At 42.9% G+C, this 23,798-nt stretch overlaps 1 protein-coding gene across 1 annotated transcript in view; it reads right to left on the bottom strand.

The window, feature by feature from the left end:
* NPAS3 (neuronal PAS domain protein 3) overlaps positions 1–23,798 on the bottom strand; it is a 963,361-nt gene that overhangs the window by 8,035 nt on the left and 931,528 nt on the right. The window contains exons 8-9 of the mRNA XM_052659608.1: positions 18,470–18,663; positions 14,162–14,268 (exon numbers count right to left, since the gene is read on the bottom strand). Coding sequence (XP_052515568.1) covers positions 14,162–14,268; positions 18,470–18,663 — 301 coding nt within the window. The remainder of the gene's footprint in view (positions 1–14,161; positions 14,269–18,469; positions 18,664–23,798) is intronic.

Below are 23,798 nucleotides of genomic sequence, written 5' to 3'. Positions count from 1 at the left end.
AGCTAGTAAAAGGGGGGAAAGTGCAGTAAATCAGCCCCTGGAATAAAGTGCTATGCCTGGGAAGGGTTTAAAAGGATGCCGGAAACCTGCACAACCTGCTGTTATCGCTTGGACAGGAATCTCAGTGACTGCGCTCCCCCCAACAGCGCGCCAGCTGGCTGGCCACTAGAGGGCAGTGTGCACTCGTCCACGCTGCCCACTTTTGGCATGTCCTTGTCTCCGTCTGCTAAAATGAAAAACCTCTAACTGCTGTAATAAATTTGGCTAAATTAGCTGCTAAATGGTTATCTCAAGTAATATGTATTTGCATTAATCATCTTGCTCTAAACCAGAACAAGCCAGAGTCCTAAAGACGTAGTAAATTCATATTGTCCATTTAATTATGGCTAATAAGTGCTTCATATACAATAGTTTCATGAAGTACATTTTGATTTTTTTTGGGGAGGGGGTGTGGATGGGTAAAGGGAAGTCACTTTGGAAAAGAGCTGTGTTTAAGGCTGTGGCAGCTCTTCCTGTTGTGTCTGAGCCACTCTTCCTGGCTCTGAAAGTGATCAAATATCAAACCTCCACATATTTTATCCATAAACACATAAACTTCAATGCTTTCCTCCCATTCTCTTTTTTTTTTTTTTGGTCGCAAAATACACCAAATGGATGGTTGTAAAATTTAATACTTATGTTTCAACAGTTGCTTGAAAATGGCTTGCTTTGATGAGTGCTTCAAAGAGCGATGAGTTCTTTTCTAAAACTATTCTACAGGTGAGGGTATTTTTAAAGCCTGGAACTGTCACCTTCTCTTGGTGACGAGGCTCCACAGGTAGGAGTGTCCTCTGCTTTTGTAGGCAATTGTAAGTTCTGCCATTCTGCATGCGTGGCTTCCCCGGCTACAAAACTGCGTAGTGGAGCTGAAAGCAGGAAAGTACTGACTCTGCCATACAGCTCTTCTGTCAAACCATCGTTGCATGCAACAAGATGTGCTTTTATTCAGATCCTCTCAGCCTGGTTAACTATTAATAGAGGAACAATGGGTTATGAAATTCTGCCCACTATTTTCACAGAGAAAACTTAGAGTACCACAATCAGTGGTTGGTGTATAATTCTTCCTGCTGTGTATCTGGAATAAGGGCTTATTTCAAATGGTCCTACACTTTTTAATAAAGGCAAAGAGACTAAGAAGTCCCTTTTTTAGAGTCATATGAAGAAAACACTGAGATGCTAGGCCAGCCCAGCTCAGCCTGGCTGGGGATTTTGGACTAGAATTTGACCCAAAGCATGCAAAAATTAGGAAAAAAAAAAAAAGTATTCCACACGCAGTGCTTTGTTGTTGTTTAGTAGCTTCAGTCATATCCGACTCTTTGCAACCTTCTGTCCGTGGGATTCTCCAGCCCAGAATACTGGCATGGGCTGCCATGCCCTCCTCCAGGGGATCTGCCTGACCCAGGGCTTAAACCCACGTCTCTATGTCTCCTGCGTTGGCAGGCAGGTTCTTTACCACTAGTGCCACCTGGGAAGCCCCATGCAGTGCATAGCAAAGTGAGACAAAAATTATAAAGCCAAGTAAGAATTTGCAGAATCAACATAAGGATCATCACCCCCTTCCTAATAATACTTTCTTACTTAAAGAAGCAAAATCTCCTTTCTGGAATGCATCACCAGCGAATCATCAGCCTTGGGAGTGGGCCCCATGCGTGTGTTGTGAAGGGACGGAAAGGTTTTATTTACTAAAAGACTGATGTGGTGTCACCTTTCTGGGTTCAGGCAGCATGACTCTGGATCTGATTAGGTGCATCTGTGTTTCCTGAGAAGATAAATACAACTTTATTAGGATCCATGATTACATGATATTATTTATCACCCAGGCCAAGGGCCATCTGGCAAAGAGAGGAGACCTCATTGAGAGACAGGCAGGCCAGGTAGGCTTAGTGAGGAAGTGGTGGTGAAAAGGCTGGGAAGGAGGGGACCCCTGAGGGGTCCCCTGGGGAATCAGGAGCTACTTGAGTGCCTTTACTTAATATGGTCAACACCACAGAGCAGATCCAGGGCCTGTCACCCTCAGCTCAAGGAGATTAGTTTGACTTAATCCATTGATTTGCTCTGGGCCAGCCTGACAAACAGAATTATGAAAAGGGAGACATTCTAGCATGGTGTTAGATCATGACCGTTTCCTGAGGATCAGTGTTTTCTGAATGACACCCCCCATATGTCTATGGGAATCTAGATAACTGGAGATAAGACTGGTTCCAGCTCCTATTCAGTCAGTGAAGTCGTATCCAACTCATTGCGTTCCCATGGACTGCAGCACCCCAGGCCTCCCTGTCCTTCACTATCTCCTGGAGTTTACTCAAACTCATGTTTATTGAGTCAGTATGCCATCCAACCATCTCATTCTCTGTTGCCCTCTTCTCCTCCTGCCTTCAGTCTTTCCCAGCTGCTGCTGCTAAGTCGCTTCAGTTGTGTCTGACTGTGCGACCCCATAAACGGCAGCCCACCAGGCTCCCCTGTCCCTGGGATTCTCCAGGCAAGAACACTGGAGTGGCTTGCCATGTCCTTCTCCAATGCATGAAAGTGAAAAGTGAAAGTGAAGTTGCTCAGTCATGTCCGACTCCTAGCGACCCCATGGACTGCAGTCTACCAGGCTCCTCCGTCCATGGGATTTTCCAGGCAAGAGTACTGGAGTGGGGTGCCACTGCAGTCTCCAAATCTTTCACAGCATCAGGGTCTTTTCCAGCGAGTCGGCTCTTTACATCATGTGGCCAAAGTGTTGGAGTTTCAGCTTCAGCATCAGTTCTTCCAAGGAATATTCAGGGTTGATGTCCTTTAGGATTACATTTAGGTTGATGTCCTGGTTTGATCTCTTTGCTGTCTAAGGGACAATTAGCTCCTACTATATGAAATGTTGACCACAAGATCACCCCAGTGCTTTTGTTTTTCCAGAGGACCTATAAAAGAGGTCACAGTGGAATTTTGCCTCTTTTAAAATGAACAAGGAATAATTTTTGCTTGAGGCTCTAGAACATAAATGTATGATTTGTGCATGAAGTTTCCTTTTTTTAAAATCATACTAGCAAATCAGTTGGATCGTTCCAGCTGTGCCAGAGGCAGGATCTGACAGCTTTTCCTGAGCTCATGTGGTTCTAATCAGCTCAAGAAGAAAAGCCACCTTGGTGCCAGTTTGAAAGGGATTTTTAGTTTGTAGTAAGTTAGACAACTTGATAAACACAAAAACTTTCTCGATTCTCACTAATCCAGGGCTGTTATTTTTATTTTGGGATTCTAGCTTTAAATAATGGAGAGAAATGAGAGACTATTTTAGTCTATTTTACAAAATCCCTTTCGTGGAGAAAAACAGAAATAAGCATGATGTAAGTTACTTGATATGGGCTTTGTAGATGCCTCAGCGGTAAAGAATCTGCCTGCCAGTTCAGAAGACATGGGTTCGATCCCTGGGTGAGGAAGATCCCCAGGAGAAGGAAATGGCAACCCACTCCAGTGTTCTTGCCTGGACAGTCCCATGGAGTCCAGGGGAGCCTGGTGGGCTACAGTCCATGGTGTTGCAAATAGTAGGACATGTCTAAGCACACATACACAAAGTTATTTGATACAGAAGTCCTTAAAAAATAGTTAATTGTCCCTTGAAAAGAGATAGATACTTATACAAACCCATGAGCCCAGGAGAACATTCATAACAATATGCTCAAACTGTAAAGAGAAGAAACCGAGAGAGAGGAATATTCATGTGGATCATATTTTTAGTCTTACTCCATGATATGGGTCCGAGTACTTCTAAAACATAACCTGGCATCTTCTCTTTAATTAATCTCCAAGTTTACTTTTTGCTGTCCAAACTTTTTGGTAGAGCAGCTTATGTGTGCCTACTGAACTCAATGATCACATCATAACATTTCCAGAATGATGTCCTTAAAGTTGGGCAATGAGAATTAGCCTTTTTTTTTAAGTATTTATTTTTGGCTACGCTGGGCCTTCATTGCTGTGCTCAGGCCTTCTCCAGTTTGCTGCATGGGCTTCTCATTGCGTGGGCTGCTCTGCAGAACATGGGTTCTAAAGCACAGGCTCAGTAGTTGTGGCACACAGGCTTAGTTGCCCCGGGGCACGTGGAATCGTCCCAGACCAGGGATCAAACCCATGCCCTCTGCATTGGCAGGCAGATTCTTAACCACCAGAGTACCAGGGAAGTCCAGGAATTCATTTTTATTTAAGGATCTCGAAACACTGAAATGGCTTTGTCTTAGGTTTTGGAGGGTAAGCGTGAAGACCAGGGAGGCTGAGTGTGTAAATTTCCCAGATGCCCTTACAGTCTTGGCTGGTCCCAGGCATAACTGTGGACGCCTCTGCAGCTGCATGAGAACATGCTCTTTTAAGCTCCGAAGTCTTGCTTTCAGCTGCTACGGCTCCGCTCTGAGAAAAACCAAGAAGCTGTCCCTAGCACTGTCTCACCTTCCAAGCTACAGATGCCTCTGAGTTACAGACTGTGCTCTGCAGGACAGGGCTGACCCCGCATTTGTGAGAAGAAGCTATCAGAGACGAGGAGAGATTTAGATCTTCCTGGTTGAACCATTCCAGTCCTGTTCATCTGACCATTTTTGTCTTTAAGTGTCAAAATATCACCCGCCTCTAATTGTGAAGGAAATGGCGAATATAGTTCAGAGAAAAATGTGGTGGGCTTACGTTTTAGAATATGTGACTTTTTACATCACCTATGTATTTTATGCCCAAAGACGGGATGCTCAGCTCAATTAACTATCTTTTAAAAAACCACCCGGTCTCTTGGTTCGCGCTTAGTGGCAGGCATACAAGAAATGTCCTACTTGCAGAGAAAACCTCCCCACCCCACCCCCAACCCCCTTCAGATCCGACGAGCTCTTGCCAGAGTGCACAACCGTGGCTCTGCACCCAGTGACCAACAGAGGGATTTCAGTGTTCCTGGGGAAAACTGTGTCCACTGAGATAGACTGATGATTGAAAGGACATAAAGGAAGCCTGTGTCTGTGGCAGGAACATAACTCTCTTAGTAAATCAAAACAAATCAGTCCAAGTTTGCCTTCAGAAATATGGAGGAAAAAAGAGAACATGCTCTCTTCCTGTTGGGCCGTTCTACAAAATCAAAGCCAAAGATTCTAAATAGTGAGTTACTTGTGCCTTCAAAAGAAGGAAGCAGTCTAATTCAGTTTGAAGAGGAGATGAAGAACACATCTCAAAAGCGGTCTTTTAGCAGAGTGTTGCACAAAAGGACGTTTTAGAGGTTTGCATATGCATTGAAAAGCTGCAGTACTTGGTGTATTCAGGTAAGTATAGAATCAATAGGAAATGGTGAGATCATCGGGGAGTTCACACTGGACATTCACACAGCTGGACAAAGAGCTTCATTATCGCCATGGTGATATGGGGATGCATCTGCGGCAAGGCACCCCCACCCCCGCCCTTGAGCTACCTTCATCAATGGCTGCAGAGAATGGGGAGCAGGGAGTGGGGGGGGGGCTTTCTGCTAGAAACTCAAAAATCATTTTCGACTTCACTAATGTGGAGAGCATGGAAAGCTGGGGGTGTGCTAGAACTGCCCTTTCGACTTAATTCCACAGTTGGGTGCTTAGCTATAGCCACTGGTTTTCTTTCTACATTCACAAAACTGGCAGATGAAACATGAAAAAGAATACTGACTCTTTAATCTCTGCTTCTCCACCTAAGGCCCAAGGCAGGCTGACAGGGAACTTCATTCTGGAAACAGGACTTTTTTTTTTTTTTTTTAAATTCTGGATTACTTTTTCCTCTGCTTTTGAAAACTGTGGGCTATAGGGGAATGAACCTGACATAGACTTAAAACAAGAACAAGTTTCTTTATCTAAAAAGTTATAGTCCTTGGTGCTTACAGGAAGGTCATTTTCAAAACCCACAAGAGAAACAGCGTTAGAGCCAGGAATGGTGCATAGAGTATTTTATTTACTTGCAATAGAGACAGTTTTTCATTTAGAATTGCTCATAGGATCAAGCAAGGCTCTGATGCCATGCAGACTTTCCTATAGATTTTGCAATTAGTGAGCTGGATGTCTTAAATAGCAGGCATCCACAAATTGGTTTTTAGTTTTTTTGTAAATTTATGTGCCAAGCAATATTTGGTCAAGTTTAACGATATTTGATACTTAATGTGAGTTAGAGCTTAAGGACAGAAGGCCGTGCGTGTGTGGATGGTCTGTGAATGACTGTGCATCATCTATGGATTTCCCCCCTAATACCCTAATGACAGGCCCTGCTTCAATCGCTATCTGTGTGATTTATAACCTCAGAAGAGGTTTTTTCCCCTGTACCACTGCCGATGGATAGATTTTTATTAACTGTTAATATCGAATCATGCAGAAAACTTTTCATTGATTGAAAACATGTCAATTAGTTAAATTAAAAAAAATAAATTCCTCTTTTGCTGATCATAATGTGCAGAATTGGAGACCAAAGCTTTATTTCAACATGGAGAGGCTCATGTTCTAGGACTGGAAGAATCAAAGTAATGGCTGGCAAGAGTGACATCTGAGATCTTAGATTTTTTTTTGGTTTCAGTCCAACCAGGGAGTTTTGGTACTCTCTATTCCTGCTCTTTTTGACCTGGGACAGTTAAAAATAGAGTATTCTTTAGCCCTCATACCATCTTTTTGGGTGGGGTTTCTTATATAAGGAACACTGAACTCTTCAGCATGGAATTAAGGTTTGTGACCAGGAAATCAGGGAAACAATGAGTTTATTCACTCATCCAAGAAATGATGTTGCTGAAGGTGACTTCGGTGCCAACACTAGGGGACAGCAAAGGAAGCAGAGCCTGTTGCCCGCCTGTCCTCCTGTCTGAGTCTCAGTTGGTCCCGGAAATTTTGTTTCCCTTCCCGGGTACTGATTGAGGTTTGGAATGTGATGAAACCCCAGACAGTGAGATTCAGGGGAAAGTCTCTCAACCGTGGGAGACTGTTGAAAAAGTTTTCTGTCTTCGGAAAGTAAGGATTTGCCTCTCTTTGCCTTTAAACAGGAGACAGATGCTTATCAGTCACTTTCACTAGTAAGTTTATCACAAGGATGACTCATGGAAAGTGGCGTGGAGGCCCGTGAATGCACAGCGGGTCCATCCTGGCCTGGGTGAATTCTTCACCTCCTTTAAAAATGCAAAGGAAGTGCTGGGATGTAGGGACACCTACAGAAAGGTAAACGACGAGGTGAATCTTGTAGTCAGGTTTGTTTTATGTCTCTGGCAGATCCTGTGTTTCAAGATATAGTTACTTCACTAAGTCTATTATATCTACCAAGAAATATCGAAGTGGTGAGGCTTAGGTATGGAAAGACGAGTGTTCCATAAAATCGGGACTATTTAAAGGCGCTTAGGCACATTTCACCTGTTTACCTGTTCTGTTAAATTGTCAGAAATCCTGGTGCTTTATTGTGAAAACATTACAGATTCTCCCAGGTGCGCTCACTGTTGATTGTCCTCTGAATAGCAAATCTGCTGCTGCTTTTTGAGTAAAAGGACTCTCATTTGGGGTTCTCTGTGTGGTGGGCTTCCACCATGCCTCAGGGAGATAACCCTTGATTGTTTAAAGCAGCCATGGTAATTCCATCCGGTGCGTGGCCGAGGCTGGGGCATTTGATGAAGCGCTGGATGATGAGACTTTCCTGGAGAGCCTCCAGGGATATTTTCTTTCAGAAAATGAACAGAAAGTAGCAGCTGACCCTCTCCTGACTTTGGACACTGTCCGATGAGGCACATTCATTGGCGGTGCTACAGTTGTCCTTTGATCACGGAGGGAAAGTAAAGATGATTACAAAGAAAGTTTATGTCATTTTTACTTGGGTTTTCTGTTACTTCCATAGGTGAGTTCTGGCGCCTCCCCAAGAATTCAAGGAGGCCAGAGAGGGGATGGGCGTTCACAAAGAGGTTCAAATCACCTGGTCCTTAATCAACCCTATATTAATGGGAAAACCTTGTATGCTCAACACATACACAAATTAAGTCCTATGTTGCTCATTTGTGTTTTAATCGAAAAGTTTGAGGGTTTTTTTGGAGATATGCAGGGTGTCATTAAATCTATATTTCAAGCAAAGTAATTTAAAAAATACAATGTCATCTTGTCCTTTATTTTGTAAGAAGTAATGGAATTGGTTTTATTTAGGGTAATTGAGTTTGGTTAAAATGGATGATTTAGAAGTTGTTTTTTTTTTTTGGGATAATGCCTTACAACAGCAATGGGCTCATTTCTCTCAAGTATCAGGTGTTTCTTTTTATGATAATAAAAAAACAGCTGCTAATTGAAATAGTAATAAGGAAAACCCCGGGAATCCATGTTAGAATTGTATTAGAAGGTATCAGTGAAATCGAAGAGCTGACTTCCTCTTGGTAGAGAGAAAAGATCACGTGTTATATTTTGTGTCCTCTCATGTGCTCTCTGAAGCCTGGGATGCCCTTACCACCTACCCTTCCCCCACCCCCAGCCCTGCCCTATCTCCTGCCTTCTTGGCTTCTCGCCACCACCGTTCAGCGTCTGGGGAGAATGTGCTTCCTCTGGAACATCTCATCCTCTGGTTGCCCCCACCTCTGGGGCTCCTGTGTTTTGTTTATACACCATAATGTAACTGTCTTCTCTTTATGCCACCCTTTCAAATTGGGCTGTTTTCATGCTGTCTTTTCTACTAATAAGTAAGCTTCTTGAAGGTGAAGACCCATATCTTAGTCATTTTTGGAATTTTATAGCAAAACTTTGCAGTAAATACTCACAAATGTTAGATGACCTTGGATAGGGAAAATACGACTGTCCTATTCACACATCAAGTACCTAGACAAATATTCACCTGGGGAAAAAACTGACTTTTGCTTACAAGTTGACAGTTACTACTCTCTCTACCCTATTAACTTTCTCCACTGATACTCAAAACTTCATATGCTTGTAAAGAAGTTGAACTCTTAATCGAGTTATCACGCTTGTTTCATTTGAACACTGATTGAGATGCCCTCAGAGCTATTTGACTATTCACATTTTTACTACTATTAATAAAATTCATCTCTTGGAGGGGGGATAAATGAACTCCTTAAGATCACTAGTCAATCTGTATTTTACTCCATGTAAAACAATGCCTCCTAAATACCAGTGAGGTCAGTACTTCTCAAACTTTTACATGAATGTGAGTCAGCTAGGGATTCGTTGTTAACTGCATATTTGGACTCAGCAAACCTCAGGTTTGGCCTGAAATTTGGCATTTCTAGAATGCGATGGGGCAGGGACACCCAGCTGGTAGGTAGGCCCTTGCTGGTCTCTGTTCCCTCTGTGTGCCTGACCTTGGACTTAAAAACCCAAATCAGCACTTGCCAAAAAAAAAAAAAAAAAAAAAAAAGTGTAAAGTAATAATACTAATTCGCTCCTGCATAAAAGCCTGACTTAATTTTGTCTCCGTGTGACAATCTTTTTAGTTAATGGACAGGCTAGGCTGACTTGGCTTCTGAAAAAAGGCAGACATGCCAGCTATTACGTGCATTTCCTTTCATGTGAATTTTCATATTCATATGGAAGAAGAGGAAAAAACTCATTTGCTTTGGGTAGGGGCGGGGGGGAAGTCCAGCCAGTCATCAGGTGGCAGCTAAATCCCTGAAGACCCAGCCTTGGAAAAATCTAAGATCAGAAAATACATCCCCTGTGCCATCTGCACGTGGCCCACCCAGCAAACTCTACACCTTCCCTCCTTCCTTCACTTGAGCCTTCCTCTACTGCAGGCGATGGCTGCATACCCAAATCAACAATTCAATTCCCCCTTTGTTTGTGTGGCAGATGACAAATGCATGGAGGGCATCTTGTGTTTCCTAGGCAGGCAGGGCACTTACTTTGATTGATGCTCGGTTGTGGAAAAAAATGAGCTGGGAAGGAATTACAATGGAGGGCCTGCAGACTGGAAGGGGGTATACTAATTAGTCCTGCATTAAGCAGTCGGCTTGCATTTGGCGATGAGACGCCTTCAGGAGGGAAGTGTAGGGGTTATTGATGCAAAACAGCATGGAATGCATTATGCCAGGTAGCTGTGTATTCGTTTTGTTAGGAAGTATAGAATTTTGTAATTAAGAAAGAAACAGGCTACTGTATTTTTTTAAACACCTCCCCAATGCATTGGGTAGGTGGTGCTTTTTAACTTTAATGATCTCATAGACAAGCTGGAAGTCCTCCTCTCTTTCCAAAATAACTCTGCCAGAGTTTTCTCATCCTGGGCCCAGTTCTAGGAAGGGAAAACTGATGCCACTTCTATAGTTTTCAGCTCCTTTTTCCTCCCCTAAAGCTCCACTGCTGCAGAGCCTTGAGCCTTGCTGCTGGGACACATCGTAATGAAGAGAAAGGAAGATTTCCCCTCAGGTTTTAGAGAGTTTTAGAGAGTCGTTGCTGATGTGAGCCAGGAAGAACCCTAAGGATATCTCAAGGCAAAAGGAGCATCTTCTGTAGACAGGGACGAAAGCACAACATGAGGCATGTTTCTCTGGATAGCACTCATGGTTTGCCCTTCCGTTTACTGGACTGTAGGCAGAGGCACAGCAGGGGAGGGTGGAGCCATTCCTATAGGTAAGGGGAGTGTGTGACTCCAGGGTGACATGACACTAAGGACCGCAGCCTACCAGGCTCTCCGGTCCATGGGGATTCTCTAGGCAAGAATATTGGAGTAGGTTGCCATGCCCTTCTTGAGGCGATCTTCCCAATCAAGGGATAGAACCTGCGTCTCATATCTCCTGCATTGGCAGGCGGGTTCTTCACCACTAACGCCACCTTGGAACCCTGGAAAGCTTCAGGGTGATAAGCAAAGGGGCTCAAATCATTGCTAACATGGATGATTTAAAGTTCAAACTTTAAAATGTTGATTTGCTCCATTTGGCCTGAAGAATCAATGGAGCTTGGTTCAGTGACTCCAGTGAGGTGGCATAATATCACACAGGTCTTTGGCACAGTGTGACGGAAGAGGACCTAAACTCCCTTGGTTTTGTCATTTCACTAACCCACTGTGTTGGTGTATATAATGTGATTCTTAGTGATTATTTATGTTGGAACCCAGTGAACGCTCACGTGTCTCGTGAACCTAGTGGCAGAGTAAATGGTCGAAAGTTTTTTGGTTCACTTGATCAGAGTTGTCGAATCCTGGTGCAGCCAAGATTTCCTTTCACTTTTCATATTCTAGAAACAAGCTCATCCATAGATTTACAGTTGCCTATGCTAGGAAAATAGATCCGAGTGATAAAGATAGCATTTTGAGTTATCAAAGGCTGTCAAGTCTTTTTTTTTTTTTTTTAAGTTTTATCCATAAACTGGAGCATAAGACAGATCTCAAAATATCAGAAGTAAGATCAGATGACTACAACCTGCCTTTCATGGACAGAGCTAGGAATTGTGCCAATAGCTCTAGGAGGAAAAACTAAATAGTTAATGTGGTTTATTTTTAAACCATCCCTTTGTTTTAGAATTCTATCTTATTCTTGAGCTGATTCCATGTCACCATGACCTTCTCCTGCCAAGAAGGCACAGTTGAGGCATCGTTCAGTAATAGCCTAGGGCTCTGGACAAGCAAGATGCTGTGTTGGCTTTTTGCCTTTTCTTCCAATGTTTACACAACCAAGACTTATTACATGCTCTGTCATTTTGTTACTGGGCTGGCTTTGGTTTGAGAATTAGGTAAACATCAGACATTCCATCACACAGTTTTAGACTCAATCTTACTTTATAATGATGTTAATGTTTATTGTACAAAGCGAGATGCATTTGTATATTTTAGCATTTTATTTCAGTCACAGAAGGCAAAACCTGACACTGGCATCAGTTTGATTTGTGTGTGTGTGTGATTGAAGATATTAAGCACTACAAGAACGCTGAAATTTCAATCTGATTAGGATCAAAATTCTTCAGGATCAAAACACTCCTTTTTCCTCCCCCTACAGTTTTACTAATTGTGTGCTACTTGACATTGTGGAGTTATTCCACAGCGTGATAGCTAAATATGTGAAGTGTATTTTACTGTGCTGAATTATCAGCTCATTCTATTTGTTTTTCATGCGTTTAAGGTTATTAAAAGAACTTAAAATTAGAAGTCATGTGTATAAGAGTTGAAAGACTGAACTCAATCATTGTTAGCAGACGAAATCATAAAGCAATAGCCAGTATGTCAATATCAAGTAATGAAAAAAAAATCACAGAATTTGAAAGCATACCTTCTATGTTTATTAGTTGGCAAGATACCAGGAAAATTAGGATACTAGCACAATACTGAATGGTGGACGGAGTTGTTTATTTTCAGCACTCTCAAATTATTCCAGGTACTGAAAATGAGATAAAAGTAGATCGGAAAGGATGGCTTCAAATGTATTTGTTGGAGACCTTTGCTTTATGGGAAGAAATGAACTACCCTGGCTCACTGTTCCTGAGGAATTGTATTTCTTCAAGCTGTAAATCAAATCCCAGAGAGATAGCATGACGTTTTCCAAATAATAACGGAGGATGACAAAGTTCTTTTTTGTCAGCATCAGGCTTCTGAATTTAGACCTCGATTAAGAGTCCAGAATGGAAAAGCACCAACCCCCCAACTCCACATACACGCACATGGTCTATGACTGTGTCTCACAAACATGCATTCATTTTAAAAGTCTGAATCTCTGGCATATCTGCATCACAAAATATACTCACAGCTTCCTCCAAAGGTCCTGATTTTTCTCCATTTTCTCTGAATTCCCAGCTACAAAGAACCCGATGTTTCTTTTCAGGAAACAGCATCATTTTTTTCCCTCAATTAATTGAAGAACCATCTGCTCCTGTGATACCCGACACCCATTTGTTCTCAGCAACAAGTGCGCTCCCTAAATCCCTGGGGAGCCATACCAAGGCACGCACTCAGGGTTGGGAGTAGAATCTGCCAGAGCTGCCTTGCAGACAGCCTTTTCCCAGAGACACAGCACATACAGGACTTGACACTGACCTCGCTCCCATGTCAGTGCTGCTAATGCAGGGTTCAACACACAGTACGAGACGCTCACACTCTGAGACTCCGGCTAGCTTACTGTCTCTCCATCATGCTTCTGAAGATCTCAGTTTGAAACGAGTCAACAACTGCAAAGGGCAGGAGAGAGCTCAAACAGCTGTCCTCAACCATGGCCAGAAAGGGAAGACAACATTAACACAGAGGCCACCTGGCTGACCTTACTACATAAAAGCTTCTGTTTCAAGCTGAACCATCTCATTTGTGTCCCCTTGCATGCATTTAAAACCAGAGTTCAGAACTGGGTTTAGCCCTCATCTTCTAGGAAGAGTCTACGGAATGGTCATAAAAAGGACCTCTCATTGGAAAAAAGAGCTTCTTCCTAAGAGGGCCACAGTGCCTCCCGATGGGACTTGAGACCCCTTACACTCACAGTGAAAACAGCCCCTTGAAGTCTGATGATGGAAAAGTGCATGAGGATGCTGGCGTGTGAGTCACCGTGTGGACCCAGCAGAGCTCTGCTGGCCTGGCTTTGCTTAAACGCCCACAAAATGTGCCTTGGAGGTGAGCCTGCTGGTCAGGAGCCGGGAACCAGACTCAAAGAGCTGAGATGACTTTTGCTCTTCCAGGAGTCGGGACATGGAGATACCCGCTTCTCTAAATAACCCTCTTTGTAGAAATACAGTGAAAAGTCAGTGCCTTTGAGAGCTGCAGTATTCACACTCTGCCCCTCCCCTCCTCCTCCCCATCCCAGGTCTGTGGCTAGTCAAGTAGGAATTTTTATGAGGCTCTGGCCTAGCTGAACTTGTCTTTTCCCACATTTATTTTGAAACGGAGACCACAAATTTCATAGTAGAAGTAGCTCTAGAAAATGAAAGGGTTGAGAAGGCACTTAAGACAAAGGTCCCCCCATCACATCATGAGAGAGAGCATGCCGGAGACCACGAAATCCTGGGTGAGCACCTACAGATCCAGCAATTTCTCCGGGCCCCGAGATCCAGCTTTCAATCTAATTCCAATACAAGTTGAAGTGATTTATGTCTCACTTTTTCTCACTGTGCACTGACAGTCATCTCAATGTGCAGGAGATGTGAAAGGAGAAATTGGCATGGAAACCAAAAAAAAAAAAAAGCATCCAGGAGAGAGGACCCCAGCTGGGCTGTCCCCGCGCACTGGAGGTACTTACAGTCCAAGTGACTGTGCCTGATGCCCTCGACATCTTCGGCGTGGATGAAGTGGTAGCATCTCTTCCCTACAATGTCTACGGGGGTCAGATCCATATAATCACTAATCCTACAAAGAGAAGAACACAGGCTAGAAATCAGAAGCAGGGGAAATATACAAATAGTTCAATGACTTAGAAACAGATCTATTGACAATTTTCCTTGTACCAGAGTACCTGTGAGGACTTGGCATTGAGGGAAAACCCCTTTTAGATAAAATTAATTTTCCTTAACATGTAACAATCCTTTCCTGAAGCCGGAACTGCGCTGGATCAAGCAGTTGTGTTGAAATAATTAGCTAGGTTTTTCTTTTTTTCTTTAGTATCAGAATATGCATTTAGACAACATAATTCCATGAAATTATTGAGAATCAGTAACAATACGAGATCCTCATTAGAGGCTAAGATAATTCAAGGTTACATAATAAAATAAAAACATGTTATGTTTATACCAAATGATTAGAGACACCTTTCATTTAAACAGATTGGTTTTCTATTGGGTATTTCCATGAAAAAAGGCTTCGACTGCTTCTTGGCACAAAATCCAAATTGGCATTTCAAGGGATATAATTTAAATGCTGAAACATACAGATGCCTGGGGGTATTATCTTTTTTTGTCTGAGTCATTTGAGAGCTCAGCTCTCACTCCTGGCCCTTTTAACTGGGACTTTGTGGTGGATTCCACACGGAAACTTTTAAACCATTTCGGCAGCTCTGCTGGGCTTGTGCGCGACTGTATGTGTGTGTAAGCCTCTGTCATTGATTGTCCAGACGCCAGTGTCCTCAGGCAGGAGCACAGAAAAATAGAGCAAAAATTGGAAAACACATTGGGCGGGGTGGGGGGATCTGCCTGGTTTACACAAACGTGCCTAAACGCTGCTTCTCTTCCTCCCTGTCCAAGTTCAGGTTCATTTTGGTCTGTCCCAGAGAGAATTTATCTCGTTTAATTGATTCTCTTTACTGCCCCTGTGCTTTTTATGTTTTATGACTTATCAAATATTAAGTGAATCTTTAGCTATGACACCTTGAAGAAACCCGTGAGAGCGCTGCAGGGGGAATGAAATCTGACCCCCAAAGGCAAGGAAATAAGAAACCAAACCAAACCAGGATAATATGGGATATAATGAAAATATCCTACCCAGCGAGTGAATTTCTCAGTGTCTAGCAATTTAAGTCATATCTTTGGCCAAAATAGAATTCTTGGAGTGTTTTCTCAGGAGTCCTTGGTTTTCTGGTATAAAACAGATCAGCTGGTGTTTTCCTAAAACCATTAGTTGCTTTCCAAGCACAGTTCACACCCCCTTTCTGCAAACGAGTGAATAAGGATGTCATTAAAGGCCTTCATTCCCTCCATGGTGTTTCTGGAATTTGCTGGATCCTCTGAAAGCATCAGAGGTTGGCTTTGCCCAGGGCTGTCCCGGGATTCTGAGGAGAGTCCAGGAGAGGCCCCTGTTTTCTAGTTAGCAATTCCCTAAGTAAACAATGAACCCTGGGGAAAGGCACCTGGTTCTTTAGGGAAGATAGTTCTTTAGTTTACTTTTTATTTGAATGAAATCCTTCAAAACAATGGAAACACTTCTGTGTACTCCCAGAGCCTATTATCAAGGTGAATGTGATGAGCTCTGTGTTCAAAGACCTCTTCATCTATGTGTACAAAACCCTCGACCAGTCTGACAACCTGTATATCAGGATCAAAATCCCGATGACAACTGTACTCCAAGACCCAGTTTCCTCATCTGTGAAACAACTTCAGAGGCTGGTGAGGGTACTAATGAATGAAATGATGTGAATATAGCATGGTGCCCGGTACACAAGATATGCTGCTCTCTCAGATTAAATATGCAATTACTTCTAACAGGGGTCCTTTTAAATAATTACTGTCATCTTCAGTAGGGAAATAATGCTGTATTATACTGGCTAATAAGGGGTTGTGGAAAAAAAGACATGTTTTAATGGGAGGAAAGATACATGAAGTGGGCCATAGAAAGTGATCTCAATTACTAGAGTGACACCATCAGGCACCCAAGTCCATGGAGTGCATCAAAAGAATTAATCAACCTGTGACCACAGGCCTGAGAATTAAGTGATGGCTTAAGGATTTCTGGGAGCTAGGTAAGTGAGATGAGGCTTCATTTTCTTTTTTTTTTAATCTGGTGCTGAGTGGTGCTGGTAGAACTCTCAATCAAGGGAACTGACATTTGTTTTCAAAGACGCAAAGCCATAGTTCATCCTTTGACTGTCTACCGCCTCCCTGGGTATCCAATGTTCTACATTTTAAAACAGAAGAGACTGCTTTATGGGCTGTATATTCTCTTTCATGGGTGCACACATATGAAAGATCCCCACGGTGGTTATTTGGACCGCTTCTTTACCATTTAACCTGACTTCTGAGGAGAAATTAGAGACAGGGAATGCAGGGAGGTCTGCAGAGGTAGGGTGTTTGAGTCTGACAGATAGAGTTCAAGTCTTGGCCTCAGTCAAGACACTTACCCTCTCTCTCTAAGCTGGCACTGCCTGGCACTGGTGGGCATGGGCAACACCAGCCTCTCAGACTGTCCTGAAGCTTCAATGAGACAGCACTTTCAATGTGCTTCACACGCCACCGAGGGTGTAGGAGGTGTTCAATAAATGTTAGTGCTCTCTATTATTCCTGGCCAACTCTAGCTACTCATTCTGGTGAACTCATCTTCCTGATTCTCTGTGGCCATTGAAGAATGCCTTGGACATAGCCAGGTAGGTATATAGTCATGGTGATAAGAATTTTAATAAATACTCTCAAAACTTGACAAATAGATTGAACTACTCATTAGATAATAGTGACAGGCTTATGATATCTTCTCCCTGCCTGAACACCCTAAAGCTTGAGTGGGTTATCTTTGCCCAGTGAATCCTTTCCTCTGAATCAAAGCCTGACCAGGAAGGGAAGACATTTCTAGTTTGATCCCAACATCTTTAGCGCTTCCCAGTGGACTGGATATGGGCACTGCCTGTCTTCTTCATGTCTGGGCCCGGGAGAGAGATCACTTTCCTAAACCACTTGACCATCCTGTTCTTTTGTTCCCATCACCCCCCGTCCTGTCCCCAAGAATGATGAACACTGCCAAGCTTCCTTCCCACAGCCACACGTGAGCACCTCCCCCCACCCCCTCCCCCTGCCCCAGGATTCTCTCTTCCTCACATCAGTCTGATGATATACTGGTGACTTCTAGGTGAAAGGTCTGAAGGGGCACTGTCCCATCTCCTTGTCCTTTGCTTTGTGCCTAATGAAACAGTGAACTGCTTAACCAGAGGCTACAAAGTCCTTTTGTAAAAGCTCAGTGTTGAGAAAGGACTGCCAAGTTACTTGTATGATGGGTCATCTTTCTTTAATCTATCCAAGTGAAATCCTCGGGCTTAAGAAGTGTTATTGAAGAGTTCTGCAAATTTCTTTTCTGTCTTTTTTTCCTCTGGGGAATCTCAAATTCTTATTTGTTCTCTACATGCTTTGTGTACTTCGTAAATTTGTCTATTGAAGTCCTTACCCTCCCCCACTCCTACCTTGGGATAGTATTTGGAGGTGGGATCTTTGAGAGTAATTAGTTTTAAATGAGGTCAGAAAGGTGGAGCCCCCATGATGGGATTAGTGTCCTTATAAGATGGAGAAAGATCAGAGCTTGCCCTCCCATATATGAGAACATAGCAAGAAGCCAGAAACACACCCCACCCTGCACCCCCACCCCCCACCCCCGCCTGCCACCAAAGGAACCTCGTCAGCCTGCACCTTGATCTTAGACTTCTCGGCCTCCAGAACTGTGAGAAATGTCTGTTGTTTGAGCCACCCAGTCTATGGGGTTTGTCCTAGCAACCTGAGCTGACTAGGAGAAGGTACTCAATGCCTGTGTGAACACTGCCCATCATAGGGCTGGGCCCTTGCAGTAGTCAGGAAGGGGGTCTGGCTGAGGCATTAGGAGATAGCTCTCGCTGCACTGATTTGCCAAGAATGTCTCAGTCCTGCTCTCTCCTCGGGTTCTCAGCCAGAATGGGTCTCAGTTACAGCATATGGATGCCTGGGTATCCTAATTCATCCCATTGTTGTCCCTAATGTAAATCAGGGCAGTGATGTAAATTTCAAATAAAAAGCATGGTTGGTGTCAGTCCAAGCAGCCATTAAAAATAAGATCAGGATTTATAATGAGCCTCATTGGGAGAGTAAAATCCTTCAGACTGCTGAAAACACCGGCCCTTACCAATGTGCAACATACAACAGGGCAAATGAAAACAAAAATGAAGTACCTATTTTCACAGTAAATGATATTGAGGTCCATATTTACTCGAGTGACGAACATATGGCAGTCAATTCTGACTTCATTGATCGTAGGGGGAGGCAGGGCATGAGCCACAACCACGAGACCCATGATTTGGCTGGGGACGGTCCTCCCGTGGGACAGTGACACCCTCAGTCGTAGCCGGCCCGTTATGTGAATCACCTGGAATAGAACATTAAGTACAGGACACAGTCAAATTTACATCCGGGCTGTAACAGTACTTCTTTTGAGAAATGCAGAATCGCGTCTGGATAACGAATGTTAGCTTGAATCTGGTGTAATCATAAGGGCTGTCAAAGTGCCCTCAGTGTCCTCAAGGCAAGAGACAAAAGAGAAATAGTCTTATACTCTGAGCATTTCTCGGGGCAGCACTATTACTGTGCTGTTACTATTTTTCAAGACTTTTTTTTTTTTTTTTCAGGTTTAGAGGAAGTTCACAACCAGATAAAAGGACAAAGTGAGCCCTGAGCTGCAAAAAGAAATGTTTGCATTTTCATCCCTTACTAGTGGACGATATCTGTCCTTCTCCATATTTCTACTGAACAGGATTCCATGGATGTCTCTTTTCAGAGGTGTGGCTCAGAGCTTTCCTTCATTCTCAAAAAAGCCAAAGACTAGTGATTAAGAGATTCAGTGACAATGACCATGAATGTGTCCTTTTGAGCATACTTTCCATGTTAGGCAGTGCTGAGTTACCTGTACATGTAACACCATGCTTTATCACAATGCCCTCTCAGATCAAAGGTCAGGGGACCTCAGCGTATGATTTGTTCCTTGAGCTCTTACCACAGTAGATCAGGAAGGCTTGCACCATTTTGGTGACAGTCCGAAGTACTTGCTCAGAAACCGGAGGGATTTTTGGTTTCTTAGCCAAACTATGCCATGGATAGTCCTGGCCACCCACCCAGATCTAAACAAAGTTGGTTCATCATCTTCACATTATTTTCAATGATATGTTTTTATAAAGCCATCTTTAGAAAAAATTCCTTTGTTTATGAATTGAACGTAGGAGATGAGTCACAATGTGAGTTTCCTTAAATAATGTTTTGGGAAAATGAAATCATAGAAAGATGGAAAGAATGAGGATTTGTGTAGCGCTGCTTCTGGGTGACAGAAGGCACGTGTGTATATGTGTGTGTGTAGCCTAGTTGGGTTCCTCGCGCCCTGTGACAGCGTGGGGTACCCTCCAAACCAGGCTGTAGAAGTAGTTGCCACCATTCCCTGTACCTTGGAGCTCAGTTTTGTAGCTGGTCGAGTTTCTGTGTTTGGTTTGCCGCTCCAAATGCACCCCTGAGCACCAGAGACACCTTTTGAGAGTCTCCTTTTCCCTCCTTGTCGGAAGAAACTGAAGTGGGAAGTGCGTCTCTGACCTCCCCGGAGCCATAAGAACTAGCATCTGCTCTCCTTCCTAGGGGCTTGGCTGGTAATTCCTTTTTCATTGTGTTTTTAAGTTATTCAGTTTTCCAAAAGCAAAGCCACACTGCTGTCAGTCAGGAAGCAGGATCAAAGCTTATGGGGCCGCCCTTCAGAGTCCTGGCTGTTCTAAATGATACCTCTTCCCTTTCCTCCTTCATGTTTGAGCCCAGAGCTGTGGATCTGGAAACCAACGAGGAGGATTATTTAGGTTATTTTAGGAGCAGCTTTTTGACCACCCGCATTGAAGTTGACTAAATTCATGCTTAATGCACCTTTGCTTTCAGCTTTGGTCAGACGAGCTACTTTATGAATATTTGAAAATGTTCCTAGAGGCAAGGATGCTAAAACATCATCACAGACACATATTTTTGCAAGGCCTCATTAACTAATAAAGAAATAGCTAAAAGAAATGGGATTAGCTTCACAGGAGGGGTGTTAACAGTCCCTGGTCCTCCTCCCAGCTAGGTTTACATAGATGCTCATTTATCATTATCTGTCTTGTTTTATCAGGAACACTCAGCTTCTTGGAAAAACACAGATCTATAAATGCTCAGGAAAACTCACACCCAGAAATGATATGTTAAATAAATCCCCATTTGGCATTCTCTTCCAAAGCAATTTAAAGGCATCTGGGGTAGCAGACATTTGAGGAAGCCAGGCAGGCTACTGGGGAGCTGTGTGCGTGTCAGAGCCACCAGCCTCTGATCTCCTCCAGCTTTGCCCAAGGCTGCTGAGCTGTTGAAAGGGGTCAAAATTTGGGCTGGCCAGGGACCTAGATTTGCCATCTCCTGATTTTGTTCTCCTGGGGAAAGCCGCTCTACCTCACTGCATCTCTTTCTTTTCTGTGAAATGGGGATAATAATGACTATTCTGTAGTTATGTCATGAAAGCCAAAGGAGGCAGCTGTAAACACTTTCTAAATTGTAAAGAAGTATAAAAATGTTCATTATAGTTCTGTTTGCCCTTAAAAATAATAAGGGTAAGGACTGATTATACATTTGATCTTGACCACAGGCCAAATAAATAATAAGGATCATGCCATTTTGTATTTGGGAGAAAAATTGGGAGAGTCTATTTTAGGTCATTCTCCTTTTCATTTTTTAAGTGAGGAAAGTGGCTCTGTAACATTCCTCCCCTAACCAGAATCATCGGGCTTGGAAATGGCAAAGAGAGCCTAGAATCCATGTTTCTAGGTTGTGTTTGCCCCTGGAGAAGGAAATGGCAACCGACTCCAGTATTCTTGCCTGGGAAATCCCATGGATGGAGGAGCCTGGTGGGCTGCAGTCCATGGTGTTGCAAAGAGCTGGACACGACTGGGTACTTGTCAGCAGCAGGTTGTGTTTGAGCGTCATTTCAACTTTGTTATGCTTTTATACGTTTTAAGTGCATATTCATATTGAACCAAAACATCAGAAGTTTATACCAGATGCCAATTTACTGCCTTAACTAAACTGTATATGAACCTTTGAAATGATTTCATATATGGCAGAAGCCCAAATTATTTGAAAAGTCTGAGAAACTATACAAACTAAGAAGGGAAAAGAAACCTAAGAAAATCGCCAATGCAATAAACAAAGCAGTTGTCAAGAAATGTCATAGAACATCAGAATGTGTTTGTCTGAGTGTATGCACATCTGGGGGTGGGGGAGAGTGAGGTTGAAGAGAAGAAAAGATATGTTAGGTCCTGTAATTAATTTGGGGGTTTAAATTATGGTATTTCCCCCAAATCCATTTCATAAGGCCAACAATTGGGTTTTTTTTTCCCTCCCATTGTGAGAAGTTATGTTCAGATTTTAGAAACATGGCAGAGAACATGTATCCAAACAGTTTGTTTGTTTGTTTTACTTTGTAGCTGCTTTGAAGGCCTGAGGCTGGATAAAAAGTATTATCAGAAGATCTGGGTTCATATCCTAGCTCTGGCACTGCGTAGCCATGCAACTGTGATGCTCAGGGAATTGAAATGACTTGCTTACTTTCCAGGTCAGCATATTAGGGATTAAAAATGTAGTACAGAGAATAAGTACTCTGTAAAGATGTCTTTCGTTTTCTTAATGAGGTCATCAAAGGGCACTCTTTTGGTTTTTTAGTTTCTAAAACGTATGCAAGGAGTCCTGATAGGTACCAGAGAGAAGACCAAGGTGGATCAAATGTAAACCAGTTCTCAAGAGTTTACAGACTACACAGTGAGAGGACACAAACAATTACTCTTAATATATTAAGACTGGGAGATGACACAGGGTCTGCTCAAGTGGTTTCTCCATTCTGGTTATATGACAGAATCTCCTGTGCAGTGTTGTTAAAGCATGGATTCCGAGGCTCCCTGCCCCAGAGATTCTAATTAGGTAGGACTGGGCTGGGGTCCAACATTTGTTTTTTAGAACATCAAAGGTGAAATCTACTACAGGATAGTGTCTGGCTAAAGCGTTTGGACTTCTACCAGTGGTTCTCAACCTTACTACACATTGAAATCATCCAGGGAGTGGAGTCCCCATGTCCAAGCTGTATCCAACACCAGTAAAATATGGACCTCTGGGATATAGGGCTGCTGAGAGGATTAAGTAGAAATGTATACAAAATGCCTGGGTATATGCCTGATACACAGTATATGCTCAAAAAAAAAAACAAAAAACAAAAACAAAAAACAAAAAAACTATCTTCTTAAATAAAAAGTGCACCAAAGGAAAGGTATAGAATGAAATCTTTGGGATGTCAGGATAGGCAGAAAATAGTTTTGACTGAATGGATCTGGAAGGCTACATGAAACTGGCACTAAATTAAAACTGCCATAAGATATAATCATAGAATGGGAAAAGGTGTTCCAGATAGAGAAAAGGGCTGGAATATAAAGTACAATAGAAACAAATACAAAAGATAACCTATTGGAGACACCCAGGGAGCCAGGAGCATTCCAACGAGGGTTAGGAGAAGAGACGGAGATGGGGCAAATACTAGGTACAAGCAGTAGAAGTTGGCAATGGGACCTGGGGAGAAGCATGGTGATTTTGAGCCTGTGTCATAGAATATGATGGTAGACTAAATGGTGACTGGGAATGCAGGAATTGCTGGCAAAGCGATGAAAAAGATTTCCCTGTGGACACTAAGTATTTGAGCAGCCTGGGGAGATGCTGGGGAAGGTGTCCTTTGATTGTTGGAAAAAGGGGTTGAGTGCTTACGAGATGAGAGATGAAGGTATGGTTGAAGACTTGGTTGGTTGGTTGGTTTGTGCTTCACTTTGGTTTTTTTTTTTTTCTTTTTTGACTGGAGGTGGTACTTAAAACCAAGCAATTCAATGGAATTACCAACAGAGAAAACAGATAAGAGAACACCAAAGGCATCCCTCCACCATGCCAGCCCTTTGAGTATCTGAAGCCTAAAGCAACTTAACTTCTCTAAATTGAATTTCTTGTACTCTATAATGATTACTTTTGCTTAAAAGGTGACCATTTCTGAAAACTCTAAGCCCCCTTTTTCTCCACCCACAATTCCATTCTGACATAAATGCCAAGCTTGCCACATGGTCACCAGGCCCCGTGGTAACATCCCAAAGAATGGGATGGCTTTTTTGTACCATTAAGCAGGTGAATGAGAAATGATCTTGTATACAAGTAAGTAGATAAACCTAAATACTAATATGATTTCAAGAACCGTGAAACCATAAAAATAGTCATTTTAAAGTGAAAGGAATACTGTGGCTTAGAAATAACATTGAATTGGGAAACAGAACAATTGATCTCAGTTCTGGTTCTGGTGACTTTGGGCACGTCTTCTAGCTTGAGCAGGGCAGCGTTTCCTCAGATATAAAAGGGAAGGTAAGAGTCAGGTGCTGATACCTAGGGTTCTGCCTAAGTTCTGGAGAAATCTATGACCTACTGCTCAGTAGA

This window comes from Budorcas taxicolor, chromosome 21 (assembly GCF_023091745.1).
Source record: "Budorcas taxicolor isolate Tak-1 chromosome 21, Takin1.1, whole genome shotgun sequence".
NCBI lineage: Eukaryota > Metazoa > Chordata > Mammalia > Artiodactyla > Bovidae > Budorcas > Budorcas taxicolor.
The sequence above is the reverse complement of the archived record's forward strand: the minus strand, read 5'-3'. Positions and strand labels throughout refer to the sequence as shown.